Here is a 16,139-nt window from a genome sequence, read left to right as displayed (position 1 = left end):
GTGTCCATTCCAAGAAGTGACTGTCACGACTAACTCCTCATAACCAGCTTAGGAATCAAGGAGAAATAGATACCAAGACAAGGTTTCCTCAGGTTAGCATCTAACCAGATAGATACAGCTGCCTCTCAGATTATACAAAACCCAGACACAAACACCTATCTGGCCACTCTTGCTGTGAGCTGGTAACACACACAAGAAGGAGCAGAGCTGCTTAGCCAAGTAAACGAATCAAACTCTTATAGCAAGAAGACCCCTAGTAGCTACTTTCCAGAATCACCTTGACTTTGGGCAAAGAAGTGCACCTTCAAGTGCCCCAGGACTCAATGTTGTCCCATACTTCAGTACAAGCAAGACTTTCCTAGAGCAACCGCGTAAAAACAGGATTTGTTTACCAAACATGACCACAAGGAGAGTACATGCTCACCAAGGCATCAGAAAAGGAGCACGTGTTACATTCACACTGAAAAAGTTGCTCCACACACAAGTGTGAAAAATGAAACAAAATGCAGACTTGAAAGCCAGAAACATGTTGACCATTTTCAGTTAGTGAGCACATACTGCTCTCTTACTCGCAAAATTATAGCTTTGATGTCTTATCCAGCATAGAATAGCAATTAGTACGATTACAGCTTACAAGTCCTGAACAATACACGTTGTGGATGCTAGTCTGCATTTAGATTGCACACGTCCATAATTTGGGCCTGTTTCTGAAACATTCTAAGCACCATCAGCTCCTTCTAAGGTCAATGAGAATCACGGGTACCTACTACTTTGCAAAGTGGAGCCCCTGAGATTTAGAGAAACATTAAGTCTAAATGCTTCCATCCCAACAGATGGTTAGACTGTTTGTCTCCTTAGAAGAGAGATGATGTAGTGAAGGAGGAAAGTGTCAAAACAAAAGCAAATGCAACTAAGTCAACCCATCATCAAAGATAGAACATAGTAAAATTCATAGCCAGAGGAGTTACAGTTTAACATTACCATGTCACTTGGTCAGGCTCCAAGACCAACATCTCAGTTAAGTCAGAGGTGGGAGTGAGAGAGAGATGTCTCAGGGACACCTTCCTCAGTCCAGACAGCAAAATATCAGGTGATTCATTCAGTATTTTCTTTTTCCTGGACATGCAAGATCTCAGACATAACAGTGCCTCAGAAGGGACAGGGCATAGTTTCCCCAACATTGAACAGTGTTTGAAAGAAGTGCACTCACCCCAGCTCCTCACAGAAGTTCACAATAGCATCAAAAGCTGTCATCACAGCTTTGTCAGACTCTTTTAAGGTGCCTTTTTTTTCCTGAAAGTAGATGGGGACAATAACTATAGTCTTCAATTTAAATATAAACAGATAAAGTAACTAGCCAAACCCAACCCTTCTGATCAATATGGCAAACAGGTACAGACACCATCCTGTCTCTGCTCCACACTTCTGCTCCCCCATGCCTAGTCAATAGAGCTGGAGCTGGGTCTGGCAGCCCTTTCTCTTCCTGCTTCACTCCCTTCTGCTATCCCTTGAAACAGGGCTACAGACAGCTCTAGACCCAGAAAAACTCATTTCATCTTTGCATATTCAGAGGTCACTGCAAGCAAGAGGCAAACCAGATCAGAGCAAAGGCAGCATATCTAGGCAGGTGGATACTATTCTGCAGATCCTACCTGGATGTTAGAGAGCTCCTTCTTAATCAGGAAGCTGACTTGATCCCGGTCATTTCTTGAGTAATAGAGGCGGCAGCAGGATGGCTTCCCATCTCTCCCAGCTCTGCCAGACTCTTGGTAATATCCAGCCATTGACTTAGCAATATTCCAGTGGGCAACAAATCTGCATGTGATAAGACAACAGGAAATGTAAGGCTGCAGGTTTCTCAGATCACTGCATACATGATTGTGTTGTTCACGGACATCAACAACAGTAAAAAAACAGGGCAGCAAAAGCATAAAAGGCAGAGGACTTAGCAGAGCAAGGGATTTTGCATACAGAAATTTAAGACCTCTTAACACATGAGACACAAGGACAGCAACAGAGCTATAAGAAAACAAATGCATCTGAACAACATGTGAGCAGCATGTCACCCCAAATGGATGGAAATAAATGGGCACATGAATATTCCAAACGTGCATACAATTGTACAGCTGTGAAGAGTGAGAATAAGGACATTGATTTAAGGAGTTTGGGAGATATTACCATAAAATAAAGCATTAATTAAAAAGTCCTATTTATTTTGTGGAACACAATTTGAACATTACAGAACACAATTTGAAATACTCGATTTTAAAGACACTTCTTTGCCAACAAAGTCTGCATGGGAAATTCTGTCTCACCAAGCTCACTTGTAGATGAGGGCACCCTTCCCAGCCAGCAAATAAGACTATGAATCATTACTAAACTGCATGTAATCTCTGAAGGAAGGTTTTCAACACATCACTGCAAGACTGCTTTAAACCTGCTTGTACCTGAATATTCAGCAATTCAGCTTATACCTGTGTTGAGAAGATTTTACAGTACAGTAACGCTGCCGATGTTTTAAATACCAGGCTGCCTCAAAACCAGCATGTCCCAGAGGCAGGTATGATGCATATGGGTGTGGCAAAAGATTAAATGACAAAAGCAAGCAAACATGTTTCTTCAAACACAAACACTCCAGGAACAGGCCAGGCAGGAAGCATCAGAGCCCTACACATTTATTCCCCATCAGGAAGTTTACTGAAGGAATTGATAAATAATCTCAAGCAAAACTGAATTAGCAGTGAAAAGAGAGAAGCAGATTCCATAGAAAAAGAGACACCACCTCTGTTTTCCCTTTTGTCCAGAAGAGTCACTTCCAGAACTTGTCAGACCTGATTTTACTCGATAATATATGCATGAGTACTCAGAACTCTGCCAACATAGAGCGAAGGCTAAGCACAGTGCCTTGTTGCTTAGGCTCCTTTAAACTGTTAAAAAACATCCTGTAAAGAGTCATTTAAACTCCATTCCTTGAAAACTAACCAGATTACAAGCGTGTTTCAGCTATATTTCACTCTCAAGCAGCCCTATGCTTTTCAGTTACTCTTTGCCTTTTTTAATCACCACTGTACTGAACAGGGCAGAGTGGTTTCAGCAGGTCATTAATTCATCCTGCTATTCTCATTCCTCTGTTGGGTAAGATGCATCAAGCAGTAAAATAGTCTGTCATTGCTATGGGATCCTGTTATCTGTCAGCACAGTGACACAGAAGGATGGCACAGTTGTGAACTGATGTAATTGTCTCAGTGATGTCCTGCCCCTCTCCCAGTGTTCAGAGCAATTACTTTATGTGGATTTTAGAGTAAAAATTACGTCGGTGTGGGGTGTTGTGTGAGCTGCACCTGAGTTATCCCTCTCCTAAGTCATCACAGCTCACAGTACTAACTCAGCACAGCTATATTGCGGTGCAGGAATTCTAACAACACAGAGCAATTATGGTGACAGTTAGAAGTCCCAAAGGAACAGCAATTGAAAACATGTACAAAGTTTCTGTCCTTGGACTAGAGCTGTATTTTCTATATAGTAATTGCCATTTCTGAACTGCTAATTTTTTCCCCTTTGCATTGCAGAAGGAGATCTCTAAAAAAAGCTGGCTCTGACTATTTTAGTGGAGGGTGTATGAATTATTTTAGGTGCAGATTTTCTTCCCTCTGTTTTTTAACAGCATCTATTGCACTAAAAGAAGTGAAAGGGACAGCTGTGATTGCATTGAGATGGCTCTTTTTGAAACCCTGGAAGGTGTGGCAAAAAATAAGCATTCCTCCAATTTTCTTGGTTTTGAAGACGACCGGCAAAGAGGAGCTCTGGTGCCTTGTTTTTAATTTCTTTACAAAACCCTTCCAGGTTTGTTTTTGCTGCTTCTAAGATAAAAAAACTCCAGCTCTGTTTTTGTGGATTTTAGCAAATGTTCATCAGGCATTTTAGTCAGATGTATCAGGTAACAGAGAGACTGAGGCTTTCCCTTCCCACTGCTCAGGTTTCAGGCTTTGGTGGTGCACAACACAGACTCACGCACCTGACGTTTGCTTTGTCTACCCCCATTCCAAAACTGATGGTTGCAACAATAACTGGGATCTTCTCCTCCATCCATTCATTCTGGATTGAAGTCCTGTCAGCTGCCTTGAGTCCTGGGAAGGGAAAAAGAGGGAAGGAAACAACAACAACAGAAAAAAGAAAAAAGGAAAAGAAAAAAGAAACAAGAGGATTTTCTTCCGCCTCCATTCCGCCATTGAGAGCCAACCCCCTCACTAAAACAGACTGATGTACACACTCCTCTCTGCCCATGTTTAAAATGGCCTGCGATCAAGCAGAAGTCAACACCAGCTGTTTCTATTCCAAAGAAAAAAATTCAGATTCCTCCTGGGATAAAAGCAGTTGTTATATTTAGGCCATGCAAGATCCAACAAAACCAACAGTTCTGGAGTGAAGGGAGTGCCATTCTGTTGAAGGCCCTGCGTCTACCTCACAGACCTGATGCGTGAGCATCAGACACATTGCAGACCATGCCTAGAAAGCTGTTTTCTAGGTAGCCCCAACCCAGGCTTAACGGTGGTACAGTTCAGTTCTACCAGCTACTGAGAGATGCAGATGCAGCTTCCAGTACCTGCGTGATAGGCCTTGGCTTTCACTCCTCGGTAGCTCAATTCAATAGCCAGCTGGTCGCACACATCCCTCATCCTGCAGTACACAATGCCACAACCGGAGTACACCTGGGCAGACAGGAGAGAAGGTCCATGACACTGTCTGAAGCCAATCAACAAAGCTGCAGTCATTAGTATGGCGGAGACAGAAGGGATGCCTAAAGCTTATCTCTTCTCCAAGCTGATTCCCCAGCAACTCAAAGATAGTGTTGCAGCACAAAAGTAAATCAGACATAAAGAGAGTTTCCTTACAAGTCCTACAAGGCCTAATATCGACCAAATATCATCCCCCAATCCTCTCCCGGTGGGCACAAGGCAAGAAGCAGTCTCCCTCTGCCTTACAGATAAACTCAGGTGCAGGGGCTGTAACTGAGTTGCTGAGAGTTATTTCGGGAATTAGCGTTAGAACAGGAAATTCAATACACTTCAAATGCTTCTAGTGTGGCGAGGGCGAACAGAAGAGCAGAACACCATCAAACACACAATGATCGCCTGGGACATTACAAACCAAGACAGAAATGCTAGTCGCATAATCCTAATCCATTTTCTTTTAGACCAACCCCTCTCTGAGGACACCTCTGAAAGGAACGCAGCCTTCACATTCTACCTATTTTAGAGGAACTAAAAAATATACGTGAGCACTTTTAGAGGAACTTAAAAAATATATGTGAGCACCTTCCTTCCGGGGACCACCTTCTTCCCCGCCACAGACCTGTCAGGGCCATACCAACCACTGGAAGGTCAGTGACCATTAAGGTAGATTTTGCTCAGTTTAGCCTTCTTCCCCAAATATAAAACCTACCCCAGTGGTGTTCTTCACTTCAAGAGCCTTCAGACAGAAATCCTTCAAGTTGGCGTATGGATCAGTCAAGAGCTCTTTGAACTGCACATCATAGAACAAGTTAGATCTGAAGCAAGGAGTCTTAAATGTGGAAAGCGGCTGCTTTAGCTTAAGCGCTGCCACAATATCCTCCTGGACCTGCTTGGTGGCAGTGGCAGTCAAGGCAACACACGGTGTATTGGGTATGCGAGCGCGTAGAGTGCCCAGCCGTAGGTAGTCAGGTCGGAAATCGTGTCCCCACTGGGAGACACAGTGTGCTTCATCGATTATCAGGTAGGACAAGAGGTTTCGGGACACCAGAGAGTTCAGCGTAGGTTGGAAGGAAGAGGCAGCTGCCATCTCTGGGGTGACGTACAGGAGCTTTACTTGGGGCTTCTCACTTGCTAAGTCAGCCAGGATGGTCTTCTTTTCCTGGGCAGAAAGCTTGGAGTTCAGAGAGCAGGCTTTGATCTTCAGAGCCAGCAAGTGATCCACTTGATCCTAGAGTAAATACAAAATTACAATTAAATTAAAAGCAAATGGATATAAAGAAAGTCACCATTACCAAGAAAGACTACTAGGGAGATCCAGGTGAGGCCCCAACTTCCACCTCCGGGATCGAGTGTCAGGACAACACACACCTACAGTCTGGGTATTTAGAACTTCAACTCTAGATGCCTTTATCTTCAACTGCAAGCATATCTGTCCAGCTCTAACATCCAACTGCATTTTTGTGCATCCATTCACTTTAAGACAGTCTTTTTGCTGCTAGGGAACACCAGCAGGCATCTGTGCAAAATAACTCATCATAGTCACTGTGAGCTGAAACAAGCCACCAGCGCGTCTCAGGATTTACACTATCAAGTTGTCATGGATGGAAAATGAATACCACCACCCTACAATAACAGAGTGCATTTCATTCCAAAATAGGTAAAGGATGTTATAAACACCGCTGCGATAGGACAAAATACAAGAATCAGCAAATCACCACTGCAACAGAACCAAGTCTGGATGAGAATCGTGCCATGAAAACTGAGAAGAAAACATGGCATCGCATCCAGATACATCCAGATGAACCCTGGGCATACAAATTCACCTCCCTATCCCTACACTGAGCTGTTCACTTGCACTTGACTAGCACATACATTTCAGAAGATGTGAATAGTCCTGAAAAACGAATATCTCATTATTTCACTCAATAACTGGTTTCAGTGATTCATTTAATATCCGTTGTTTTCTGTTCCCAAAGTCAAGTCTCAGCCTTCTCTATAATAAACTACACAGACTAAGCTCTTGAAGTTTGGCTACACTGAAATACATCATCATCATTTCAGGCATAGCCACCCCATCTCAGGGCTTGATGAGAAGACCTCTGAAGGTTCACTCCAGCTCTGTTCCCTAAGACTCATTGAGCCCATCTCAACCAATTTGTCACACTGACACATTCTGCTTCACCTGCAAATCTTACAGTGGTAACTTTTTTAACCTCCATTTCACTGATAAAATATTGCCTGTGCTGGAGCTTAATTAGAAATCCTCTCACTTGGAACAAATTCACTATTTATAACACCTTTCTGAGATGTATCACCAAGCCTGCTCTTAATTCTTAAAATGTATTACATTAAGACTCTAAAGTAATTAAAAAAAACCACCACAAAAAAAACAAAACAGCAGCCTACAATGCCAGATATCATGCAATGTTAATCAGATGCTTTACAGAAGTCTCAGTGACACCACAGGTGCTCTTACAGGGAGGTGTTTCTCCCAATAAGTGATGAAACAGTAGAAAAGGCAAAACACAGAGGGGAAGAAAAGGTCTCACAGCTGAAAGTGCTCAAGGAGCAGCTCTGCTAAACCAGCTTCTTCCCATGACAGAAAGATTGACCGCAACAAAAAGACATTTTGATGCAGAACAAATTATGCCTTCAAAGGCAATTTCATCATTCCCGGAGTTATTACTTTATAGGTAAATGGCATTTTTCTTCTGGGGAAAGGTCCAGTTTGGTCCATTTGAGGTATTCTACTTTGCTGCTTCTGTATAGCACACTAGAGGTAAAAGACAACTGGAGAAAATGGAGAAAGGCTCAGTTATAAAAACCACCAGGTTATTATTAAAGAAGAAAAACCTCCTTTTAGAGAACTGCATAGTATCATACCAGAGTTACTCTGCTCTGCAGCTAAGTTGCAGTCTCTTCACCTATCACCAGGGTAAGGAAAACACACCGAGACATCAAGATGAGAATCCAGAGGCAGGCCAACAGCAGAGGCTCATGAACAAAAAGACAAGAGGCAGCTGTGCCTCCAGCGTCTCCCGACCCCCTTCACTGACTGCTTTTCCACAGCTAACAGGAGACAGTTACCTGAATCAGTGCAATCAGAGGTGAAATGACAATGGTGATGCCCACTGCCAGAACTGCAGGAAGCTGGTAGCACAAGGATTTCCCTGCCCCTGTGGGCATGCATACAAAGACATCCTTCTCGCCTGCAAAGACAACAGAAGAAAGCTCAAGGCTACTGAGTGGTGGGGAGTTCCCAGGGCTCTGTCTGGAGGGGTGGGCACAAGGGCTTGTAATATGTGAGAAACAGCACATGTGTGCCTGTACTGTGTGGCATACCAACAAAAGACACTTCATTTTAGATTCTAAAAGCATAGCAATACTTTGCATGCCTGCAATGGTTTTCTTCAAAGAATCTCTGATCGCTTTGTAAACATTTAGAAATAGCCTTACAAAAGTACCAGAAGATACACAGAAACCAAGACAAAGAGAAGTTAAGCAAGTTATTCATGCTAATTCTCTTCCAGACGAGCTGCTTTCACTCATCTTACAGACCTCGTTACCAAATTACCAGCCCCATGACAGATATTTACCACATCCTCTTAAAGCTTATCCCAGAAGCGTACCTCATAGGAAATAAAGGTTGGAAATCTTAACCACATAGATAATATCACGCAGTTAGTAACTGTCACTGCACTAAGCAGTATCCACTTCAAGTCAGGGAGATGCCAGTGCATGCAATGTTAACAAGCAGAGATACCCTGCTGACAGAACACGGCTTTTGGCTGGTCTGTTGTCATAGCACATTTGCATAGCTGCTGGCGATAGATGAAAACTGGGACTATATCCTGAGTGCCAAGTTTGACACTGTTCTGATTTGCATTGAGAGACCTGTCAGGGGAGCTGACGGTTGGCAGCTTGTACGCGTGAGCTGCCTGTCCAACCAACAGCGGTATGTTGGTGGATGCGTTAATGCCAGCAAAATCATGTTTCTGATACTGGCCATATAATTCAGAGAACAGATATAAACTATGCCAGGAAATCAAGTCTTCTACTGGTATCATCTCTGTCTAACATTGTCTGCAACAAGGACAGGTTTACTCTGAAAATGTATCAATGTAAACAGTTTTGACCTCATCTGACCATAAACATGCTGGCAGATGCCACCACTGGAGACACCAGCAAGACTGTACTTTAAGGTTTCCTATTTTCTGGTTGATGCAATAGTGGGGTTACAAAACAAATGCAAAGGAGAACAGGCAGGGCAAAGCCGTGCTCAGAGAGCTTGTGTGCAGCGCACGCTCGCGCTCCTACACCACGGAAATGATCTCAGAGCAGAGGAGGCCTAGGAAGGCCAGGTGGCCCTGCCTAGTCCGGGTGACGCGTCTCCTCAAAACATACAGGATACCAACTCCTGCAGTACCACCCTCACAGGAAGATGGGAAACCAAACGTGTTCACATCTTTCCGATGCTGAGCCTCACCTCTTGCCACAGTCATGGTCGCGCTTTCCTGCAGGGAAGTCTTGAAGGACTCAAACGCGAAGATCTTTCGCAGTGTTTTCCGGACCCTGCCTTCCAGGCCCGGGGCAGCCTCGCCGCTCATCTCAGAGAAGCTGTGAACAGTGTCAGGAACCGATGCCAAACCCCAACGCCGCCACCCGCCTCTGGCCGAGGCCTGCCCTGTCTCGCCACCACCTCCGCGACCTCCCCCATGGCTGCCCTGCCAGGCTCCCCCCTCTTTTTAGCCCCCCCCCGAGGATGCTATCCAGGCCCCCCCACTGGAGGGGACCCCAATGTCATTTATTTTGGGACACCGCCCCCCACGGCCTCCCCATGGGGCACGGGCCGGGCACGGCTGACGGGGGCCATAGCGGGGGGGCCTCGCTGCCCCCCAAACCCGCCCGCACCCCACACGGGGGGAGAAGCCTGGGGTCCTCCCCTCACCCCCTGCTCTAGGGGCTGTATCCCTCCGCCGCCTCATGTCCCGCCCCGCCACGGCCGTACCCCTGCTCGTCCCGACCCCCACCCTCTCGCACTTGGTCAGAGCCCGGCAGGTGCTGTCGCGGCGCTGCGTGATGACGTCAGAAACCACTCTTAAAGGCCCAGCTCCGCCCGCTATAAACAGGCCGCGCACCTTTTACCCGCCTCTCCCTCCCCCATAGAAACCCTGCTCCGCCTCGCCGAGGGGTTTTCTCCTCTGGCCGTGCGCGGACGCCGGAGCTCTCCCGGTTTAACTTGAGCCCGCTCCCGGTTTAACATGAGCCCGCTCAAGACGGAAGAAGGACGTCGGCGTTGCTATGGCGACTGCGCTGCGTGCGTTATCCCCGCGCGCCGGAAGTCCGCCGCGGCGGAGGTGGAAGATGGCGGCGGCGAAGCGGAGCGTCCTCTCCTCGTTGGCGGTTTATGCCGAGGATTCGGACCCGGAGTCGGACAGCGAGGCCGGGACGGCGGGAAGCGATGGGGGAGCGGCTACGGGTGAGGGCAGGGAGGGGGCCGGGGAAGGCGGTGGGAACCCCCACGCGGCCTGCCCCGGCCCACCGCCTTCCCCTGCGTAAGGAGAAGGCCCCGCTCGTTGCCACCTCCTCTTTCCTCATGGGTTTCTTTTTCTCTTCCTCTTCAGGAGAGAAAGGAGGCCTGGTCTCGGTTGGGTACGGAGACGACGACTTCACCCGGCTGGATGGGGACGAGGACGGATATGAGGAAGAGGATGATGAGAACAGCAGGCAGTCAGTAAGTACCTCTCTGCGCCGAGAGCTTGCCCTGATCCCTTTCACGCGTTGCAGAGGCTTTTCTCTCTCCAAGGAAAGCCTCTGACCGGTAACCCAAGCTGGAACCCGGAATATCTGACTCCAGTGTGGGTTTGAGCACTCTCCAAATACTGTTATTCACTTTGTTTTCAAGTAGAAAGCATTTGCCTTGAATCCCATCAGCAGCTTGATGCAGTTCGTGTTGCTTTGTTGATGCTGTTTGACTCTTTTATGGGGAAAAAGGCTGGTACAAGTCAACAGCCACACTAAATGAAATTATTCTTTAAGGGTAGTTGACATATATAAGAAGCTTGTAAAACAAACGTGCTGTTGCATGGTCGGCTGGAGGATTAAAAGGAATAAAGTTCTGTGATGTCTTAAATTATTCTTTTGTGTATAACTAAACCCACTCACTGCATCAGGTTATCTTGATGTAACTGTCCTGTGTACACATTAGTGGCTTTTGTTTGTCATAGGTGCATGGCACGTGTAAAACATCACCTAAATATTGAGGTAATTGGTACATTGCGAGACAGAGAATGAGCTCACTGCCTATGAGTGCAGCTGTAATACATAAAAGGATATATAGTTCTGTCATGTGTTTGCAAGAGCAAAACAATAAGATTTGGGGGAGTGGGGAGGGAGGTTCTTGTCTCCTTTCTTTCTCGTCAACCTTTTGCTTACCACCATATTAAGAATGTGTTATCTTGTCCTTGTTCTAGTTTTTTGGCTACACGGTAGAGGAAAGAAATAGGGCTATGTTACTATAACCTTTACTCATTGAAATCTACTTTGTGTGCATGAGATCAGCCTCTTACGAGACATTCACTGTTTCTGCCATCTGTTTTCCGAAGTAGCAGACAAGAAATTTGTCTGTCTCTTGTTCTTGCTTTGGTTTTGTTCTGTTGCTAACTGGAGGAGGTGCAAGCGGTAGCATTCAGGGTCTGCTCCTGGCATCTGGCTAAACAAAGTAGTGAAGCTTTTTTACTTTTTAGTAATTCTTCTTTTTATATCCAAAACTTCTAGACTCCCCTTCAATGAGTTCTCTTTAGTTTAAAGAAAGTGGTAGGTGTAATCCAGATGCTTGTCAAGATCAGCTGTGTTTATTTAGTATTGACAAATGGGCAGGTAAATGGAGTAGCCTTTATTGCGTGCACAATTTTCAGTGCAGGTGGCAGCTGTCCATCTTCTGGGAGGTACAAGTTGCCATTTGATGGAGTCACTCTGGTGTCAGCCTGTAGGTCTCACATATATTTGCAGTTACTGTACAGACCTGTGCAGGTTACACAGGCTGCCTTCTCTCCTGCTTTTGTTGCAGGAGAGCAGTGCTTGGTTTTTTTGTATTAAGTATTCTTTGGCCAGAATTGAGAGCTTCTTTGATATTGCTTGTTTTAGTAGCTTATATTGGTTATGAGTTGTTTTTAGAAAGCAGTGCGAGTTGGACTCAGGTTGTCCTGGGCTTTTATCTAAACAACTCTGTGCTTACATTATCTACCTTAACAGTGACTGAAAAGCCTCTGGTTTTTTCAAAGGCAGTTCTCGGTAATGCTTCTTTGTCTGTTGATGTTGTTTCAGTGATAACCCCTGCTAGGTTAGGAGGTTTGGGGAGCTGTTTCAGTTACCTGTCTATAACATGAATGATTGAACCCATTGTTGCTTTCTTGAAAATAACTTTTATCTTTATAATATAGGTAGGACTGTGGAGGGGAGAAGAATCTCATTTGTAATAAACACCAAGTTACTTGGTACTATGGTTCTTTTCTAGTTACAAACTCACTGTTATTAAATTTTGACAGTTATTGGCATATGTGCATCTTTCAGAAGGATAACTTCTGTGGGATATGCAAGTTAATTCAGGCAATTAAAACTTACTGACATTATTGTGTGGTCAATCTCTAGCTTGCCTTGCCAGAATTTGCTCGTGTGCTAATACTCTGAGGTGGGCATTTTGTTGTAAATTCTTCCTTTCAGTTGCATGTAATCATCTCGCTGCTTTTTTGTTTTTCTTTTTGGAGTTGAAACACCAAGTTCTTGTTTTGGGGCCAAAGTTGAAATTTGTGGTGAAGTTTGGAGGAAAAAACATTCTGCTGAGTTGAAAATGAAAAACATTTTCTGCTCCTTAAACTTGTTTTGAACTCAGAGGATATGTTTTTGTCTAGAAACAGGTAACTCTAGGATCCCAGTGAAGTAGCTCATAGGGCAGTAGAACAGTAGGCTTACCGACCAGTTGGGACCAAAGCCAGAGCTTACTGCTCATGTGGTGTAGAATTTTACATGAGGCTGAGTTCAATATTTTAAGGTCTCACAGGGAGAATCTTTCCCAGTTCTTTTGTTTATTTTTGGGTAGAAATAAAAACTGAATGGGCTCTGTTACCTAAAACAGTGAAATTTGTCAGTGGTTCCCTTCTGTGCAAGTTCATGTCATCTGCAAACGAGGCTATGAGAGCACTACACAAATAAGAAAGATGCGGTGTCTGCTGGCATCACCGGATCCTGGGAACTTGGTGCCAGGCCAGACCCTCACCAAGCTTGCATGTTTGGTTGGATGGCAGGCCAGCTATGTGTCCTCTGTGTGTTGCTGATGTATGCTTGGGAGTATAATAGGTCTTGCAAATGCTGCTTTTTCTGTGAGTACTGCTAAACAGGGGCAAGTGCAAAAAGCCCGCCTGCCAACTGGAAGAGACAGAATTATCAAATGACAAATGCTTTTTTCCCAGTTCTGTTGCTTCTTATTGTCTAGTTCTGAGCATTCAGGAGCTGCATGAGTTTTGCCAGGGGACATCTGCTAGTGAGTGATGCTTTTGCCTAAAAAAAACCCCCCCAAAAACGAACTCTTTCCCTGACTGTAGGACTTGTTTTCTGGTCATGAGTGGGTGGGGCAAAACTACCTTTTGTGGAAAAAAGGGTCTTGGACTACTGCTGGGCTGCTGAATGCGAGCCCTTTGCTGTAAGTGCAGTTACTTGCCAAGCCTGCTCTTTAAGCTTAATCCTGTAAATTCTTGTCTTGTAGGAAGATGACGATTCAGAGACTGAAAAACCTGAGGCTGGTGACCTAAAGGTATTTGAAAGTGTGGTATGGTGGTGGGCGGGAAGCTCAGTACAAGAGGAATAAGTCTTAACAGCATGGCTTGGTGTTTGTTTGTGGTCTTCTGTAGCTAGTTTCATACTTTCCTTTTTGTAGCTGTAACATGTTTTTTTGACTTTAGTTCTGGCTTCTGCCAAAGGTAGTTAACCAGTTAGGCTACGGGCTGAGTCACGATCCAGATCTGCATTCATGAACTTAGCTCATCTTGTGCATTAGATCTGAGGTAGGTTTTCTGACAGCATTTCACTTATTTTGCAGTGATCTGGGAGATGTAGTATTCAGTACAGAAGTCTCTTATGACCAGTGTTAGTTGGAATACGTTCTTCATTTAGAACAACTTAATGAATAAATGATCTTAAGCTCCTAGAGGTCATGAAATGTGTCAAAATCAATTCTGTTGTCTCCAGCTCTCTTTCTGTCTTTCTGAATGAAGCAGTTTTGTAAAGATTGTATTTAAAATTAAAAAAGTGAAATAAGATCCCCAGATGATAGCTATCATAAATAGTTGAAGTCATCTTTATCTTGGGATTACATCTTGTTTCTGCTTAACAGCACATAGGAACACACATCAGGCTAAAAGCTGGAAGACAGACAAAAGACCAAATCCATTTGAAACTTTGTACAGAACTGTGCTCAATTTTTATGCTAGTTCAATCCCCTATGCAATATAAGCTGCTTAGTGTTGTGGGATGCCGAGTGAATGACAATTGCAAGGGCCTTTATTTTATCCAGTAGCTTCCTCAAGGATGCAGACAGTCTCTAAGCTCTGCTAAGGAAACCAGAGGACTGTGATGCAAACTGAAATTCTATAGAGCATTTGAATTAGCATAGGGCTTTGATAGGACAAGATGAAGGCAAATGAATGTGTTTAGCTATTCTGCTTAAATTAGTTTTATAGCAGCACCTTCTTCCAGTTTCCACTATATTTTTATGGGTTTAGAGTGATACACAGTTGAAAGTCTTGGCAGCTGTACTGCGGCTGGTAAAGTCTCTTGCATCAGTGTGTGAAATATCATTAATGACTTTGGCATACAGCTAGGAGGCACTTGGAAATGGAATGTACTGTCTCCTTTCCTTGTTGCAAGAAAAATAAATTACCTTTTTTTGGAAGAGAGGAAAAGGTAATCTCTCACTTTTATCCTTTTTCTACTTCTAAATTTTTGCCATTGTGGCTGGTAAGCATGCTAGCAAGATGTTTCTGTAAAATCTGCTGGATTCAAATGTGTACTGTGAAAGAAGAATAGATGGATTTTCCTTAAAAAAGAAATTTGGTGTACATCACCACAGCCTCTGTAGTAGCACCTTGTTGCAATTGTATGTATTTCTATCTCCTCTAAAAGGGCTCTAGGACTTCAGGGAAATGGAGAAAAGATCTGGCAAGGAGAAAAAGAACAAAATCAGACTACAGTAGCTCTTGTCTGAGTAATGATGCATTACAGAAATCTTACCACTGAATTGTGTGGTTACTGATTTAATATTTTGCTGACGTTTCATGTTGGCTTGTTTAAAAAGCCTCTTGAATTCAGTGAGTTCTATGTGCTCCTGTCTAGGTGCATTTTGCCCTTCTGAAGGAGAGCTACACACGGCCACAGAGCAGTGTTTCACCTTCAGTGGGGAAGCAAAGAAACATTGAACATATTAAAAGAATTTGGTATCTTGGGTACACTCTGCAGTAGGAACTCTGCAAGAACTGAAAATGTATATTAAAGTTAAACTTTTTTTTAAAAAAAAAGCAAAATATAATTCCTGCCATCCTAGCATGGCATGAAAGGTGAGGATTTGAGAAGAATGGCAGGGAGGCAAATCTGAACTTCAGCAGTTTCAGACTTCCATGTCATCCTTAATAGATGTCTTCATAGATAAATGAAAAAGGAAATAGCCTCCTCTGGCCTTTTGGGGTTTTTTTGAATTCTGGCTAAATAGCCAGCTGGCACTTGGGGGAGAGGTAGAAGCACACCTTTGCTACGCAGCGTACTGCGAGGCAGCCCAGTGCTGTGCTGGTAATAGAGCAGGCGTGTTGCTGTATGGCATTCTGTGGGCGTTGGTGGAGTTGCACTAGCCATGCTGTTAAGAAATTCACTCGGGATGGGGGGAGATGGAACACCATTGTGAAAGTAGTTCTACTTGGAGCAGTTGCAAATGTTTCCTATCCCCCTTTTCCACCAAGTGGCAGTGTTCTCCTTGTTCTTCCTCATTGCTTGAGCTTGCAATATCTATGACAACTAGTGAGTGAGAGTTGTAGTTACTGTAAATCCAAAGTGTGGCAGAAAGTGAGGAACTTGATTATAACTTGCTAACACTTTTGGATAACTTTATCTTGTTTTGGCCAGCTGAGTGCTGTAGTTGTTCTTGCTCTATCAATTTCAATGTAAGACATCACAGATCTGGAAACATGTTTAAATAGATATCACAGGCTCTTTATATGTGGCTAGGGCTTTTCCAGGGTCTGAATCTGATTCTATGCAGAAGATAAATCCTTTAGAATGCATGAATGAGGTAAACCCATTGCAATTCATCAGTTAATCATAGTCTTTTCAAGCCCTGAATATACATTCAGCATTTTTTTAGTG

General features: G+C 44.2%; 2 protein-coding genes across 8 annotated transcripts in view; one reads left to right on the top strand and one right to left on the bottom strand.

The window, feature by feature from the left end:
• The window catches only part of RECQL5 (RecQ like helicase 5), a 38,879-nt gene extending 29,460 nt beyond the window's left edge, over positions 1–9,419 (bottom strand). For 3 of the 7 annotated variants that reach the window (XR_012676711.1, XR_012676712.1, XM_075169998.1), the window contains exons 1-7: positions 9,220–9,400; positions 7,821–7,942; positions 5,443–5,961; positions 4,604–4,709; positions 4,016–4,127; positions 1,653–1,815; positions 1,211–1,293 (exon numbers count right to left, since the gene is read on the bottom strand). Coding sequence is in view for 5 of the 7 variants with exons in the window: in XM_075169998.1 (XP_075026099.1) it covers positions 1,211–1,293; positions 1,653–1,815; positions 4,016–4,127; positions 4,604–4,709; positions 5,443–5,961; positions 7,821–7,942; positions 9,220–9,340 (1,226 nt within the window). In the remaining 2 variants the exon portion in view is untranslated. Of the gene's footprint in view, positions 1–1,210; positions 1,294–1,652; positions 1,816–4,015; positions 4,128–4,603; positions 4,710–5,442; positions 5,962–7,820; positions 7,943–9,219 lie in introns of all 7 variants that reach the window. The other 4 variants (XM_075169999.1, XM_075170001.1, XM_075170002.1 and 1 more) reach the window with 3 other exon arrangements.
• A 483-nt stretch (positions 9,420–9,902) lies between these two features.
• Positions 9,903–16,139, top strand: part of SAP30BP (SAP30 binding protein) — a 31,587-nt gene continuing 25,350 nt past the window's right edge. The window contains 4 exon segments of the mRNA XM_075170007.1: positions 9,903–10,084; positions 10,086–10,212; positions 10,358–10,467; positions 13,495–13,542. Coding sequence (XP_075026108.1) covers positions 9,995–10,084; positions 10,086–10,212; positions 10,358–10,467; positions 13,495–13,542 — 375 coding nt within the window. The 5' untranslated portion in view covers positions 9,903–9,994.

The sequence above is a fragment of the Calonectris borealis genome, chromosome 20, assembly GCF_964195595.1.
Source record: "Calonectris borealis chromosome 20, bCalBor7.hap1.2, whole genome shotgun sequence".
Taxonomy (NCBI): Eukaryota; Metazoa; Chordata; class Aves; order Procellariiformes; family Procellariidae; genus Calonectris; species Calonectris borealis.
The sequence above is the reverse complement of the archived record's forward strand: the minus strand, read 5'-3'. Positions and strand labels throughout refer to the sequence as shown.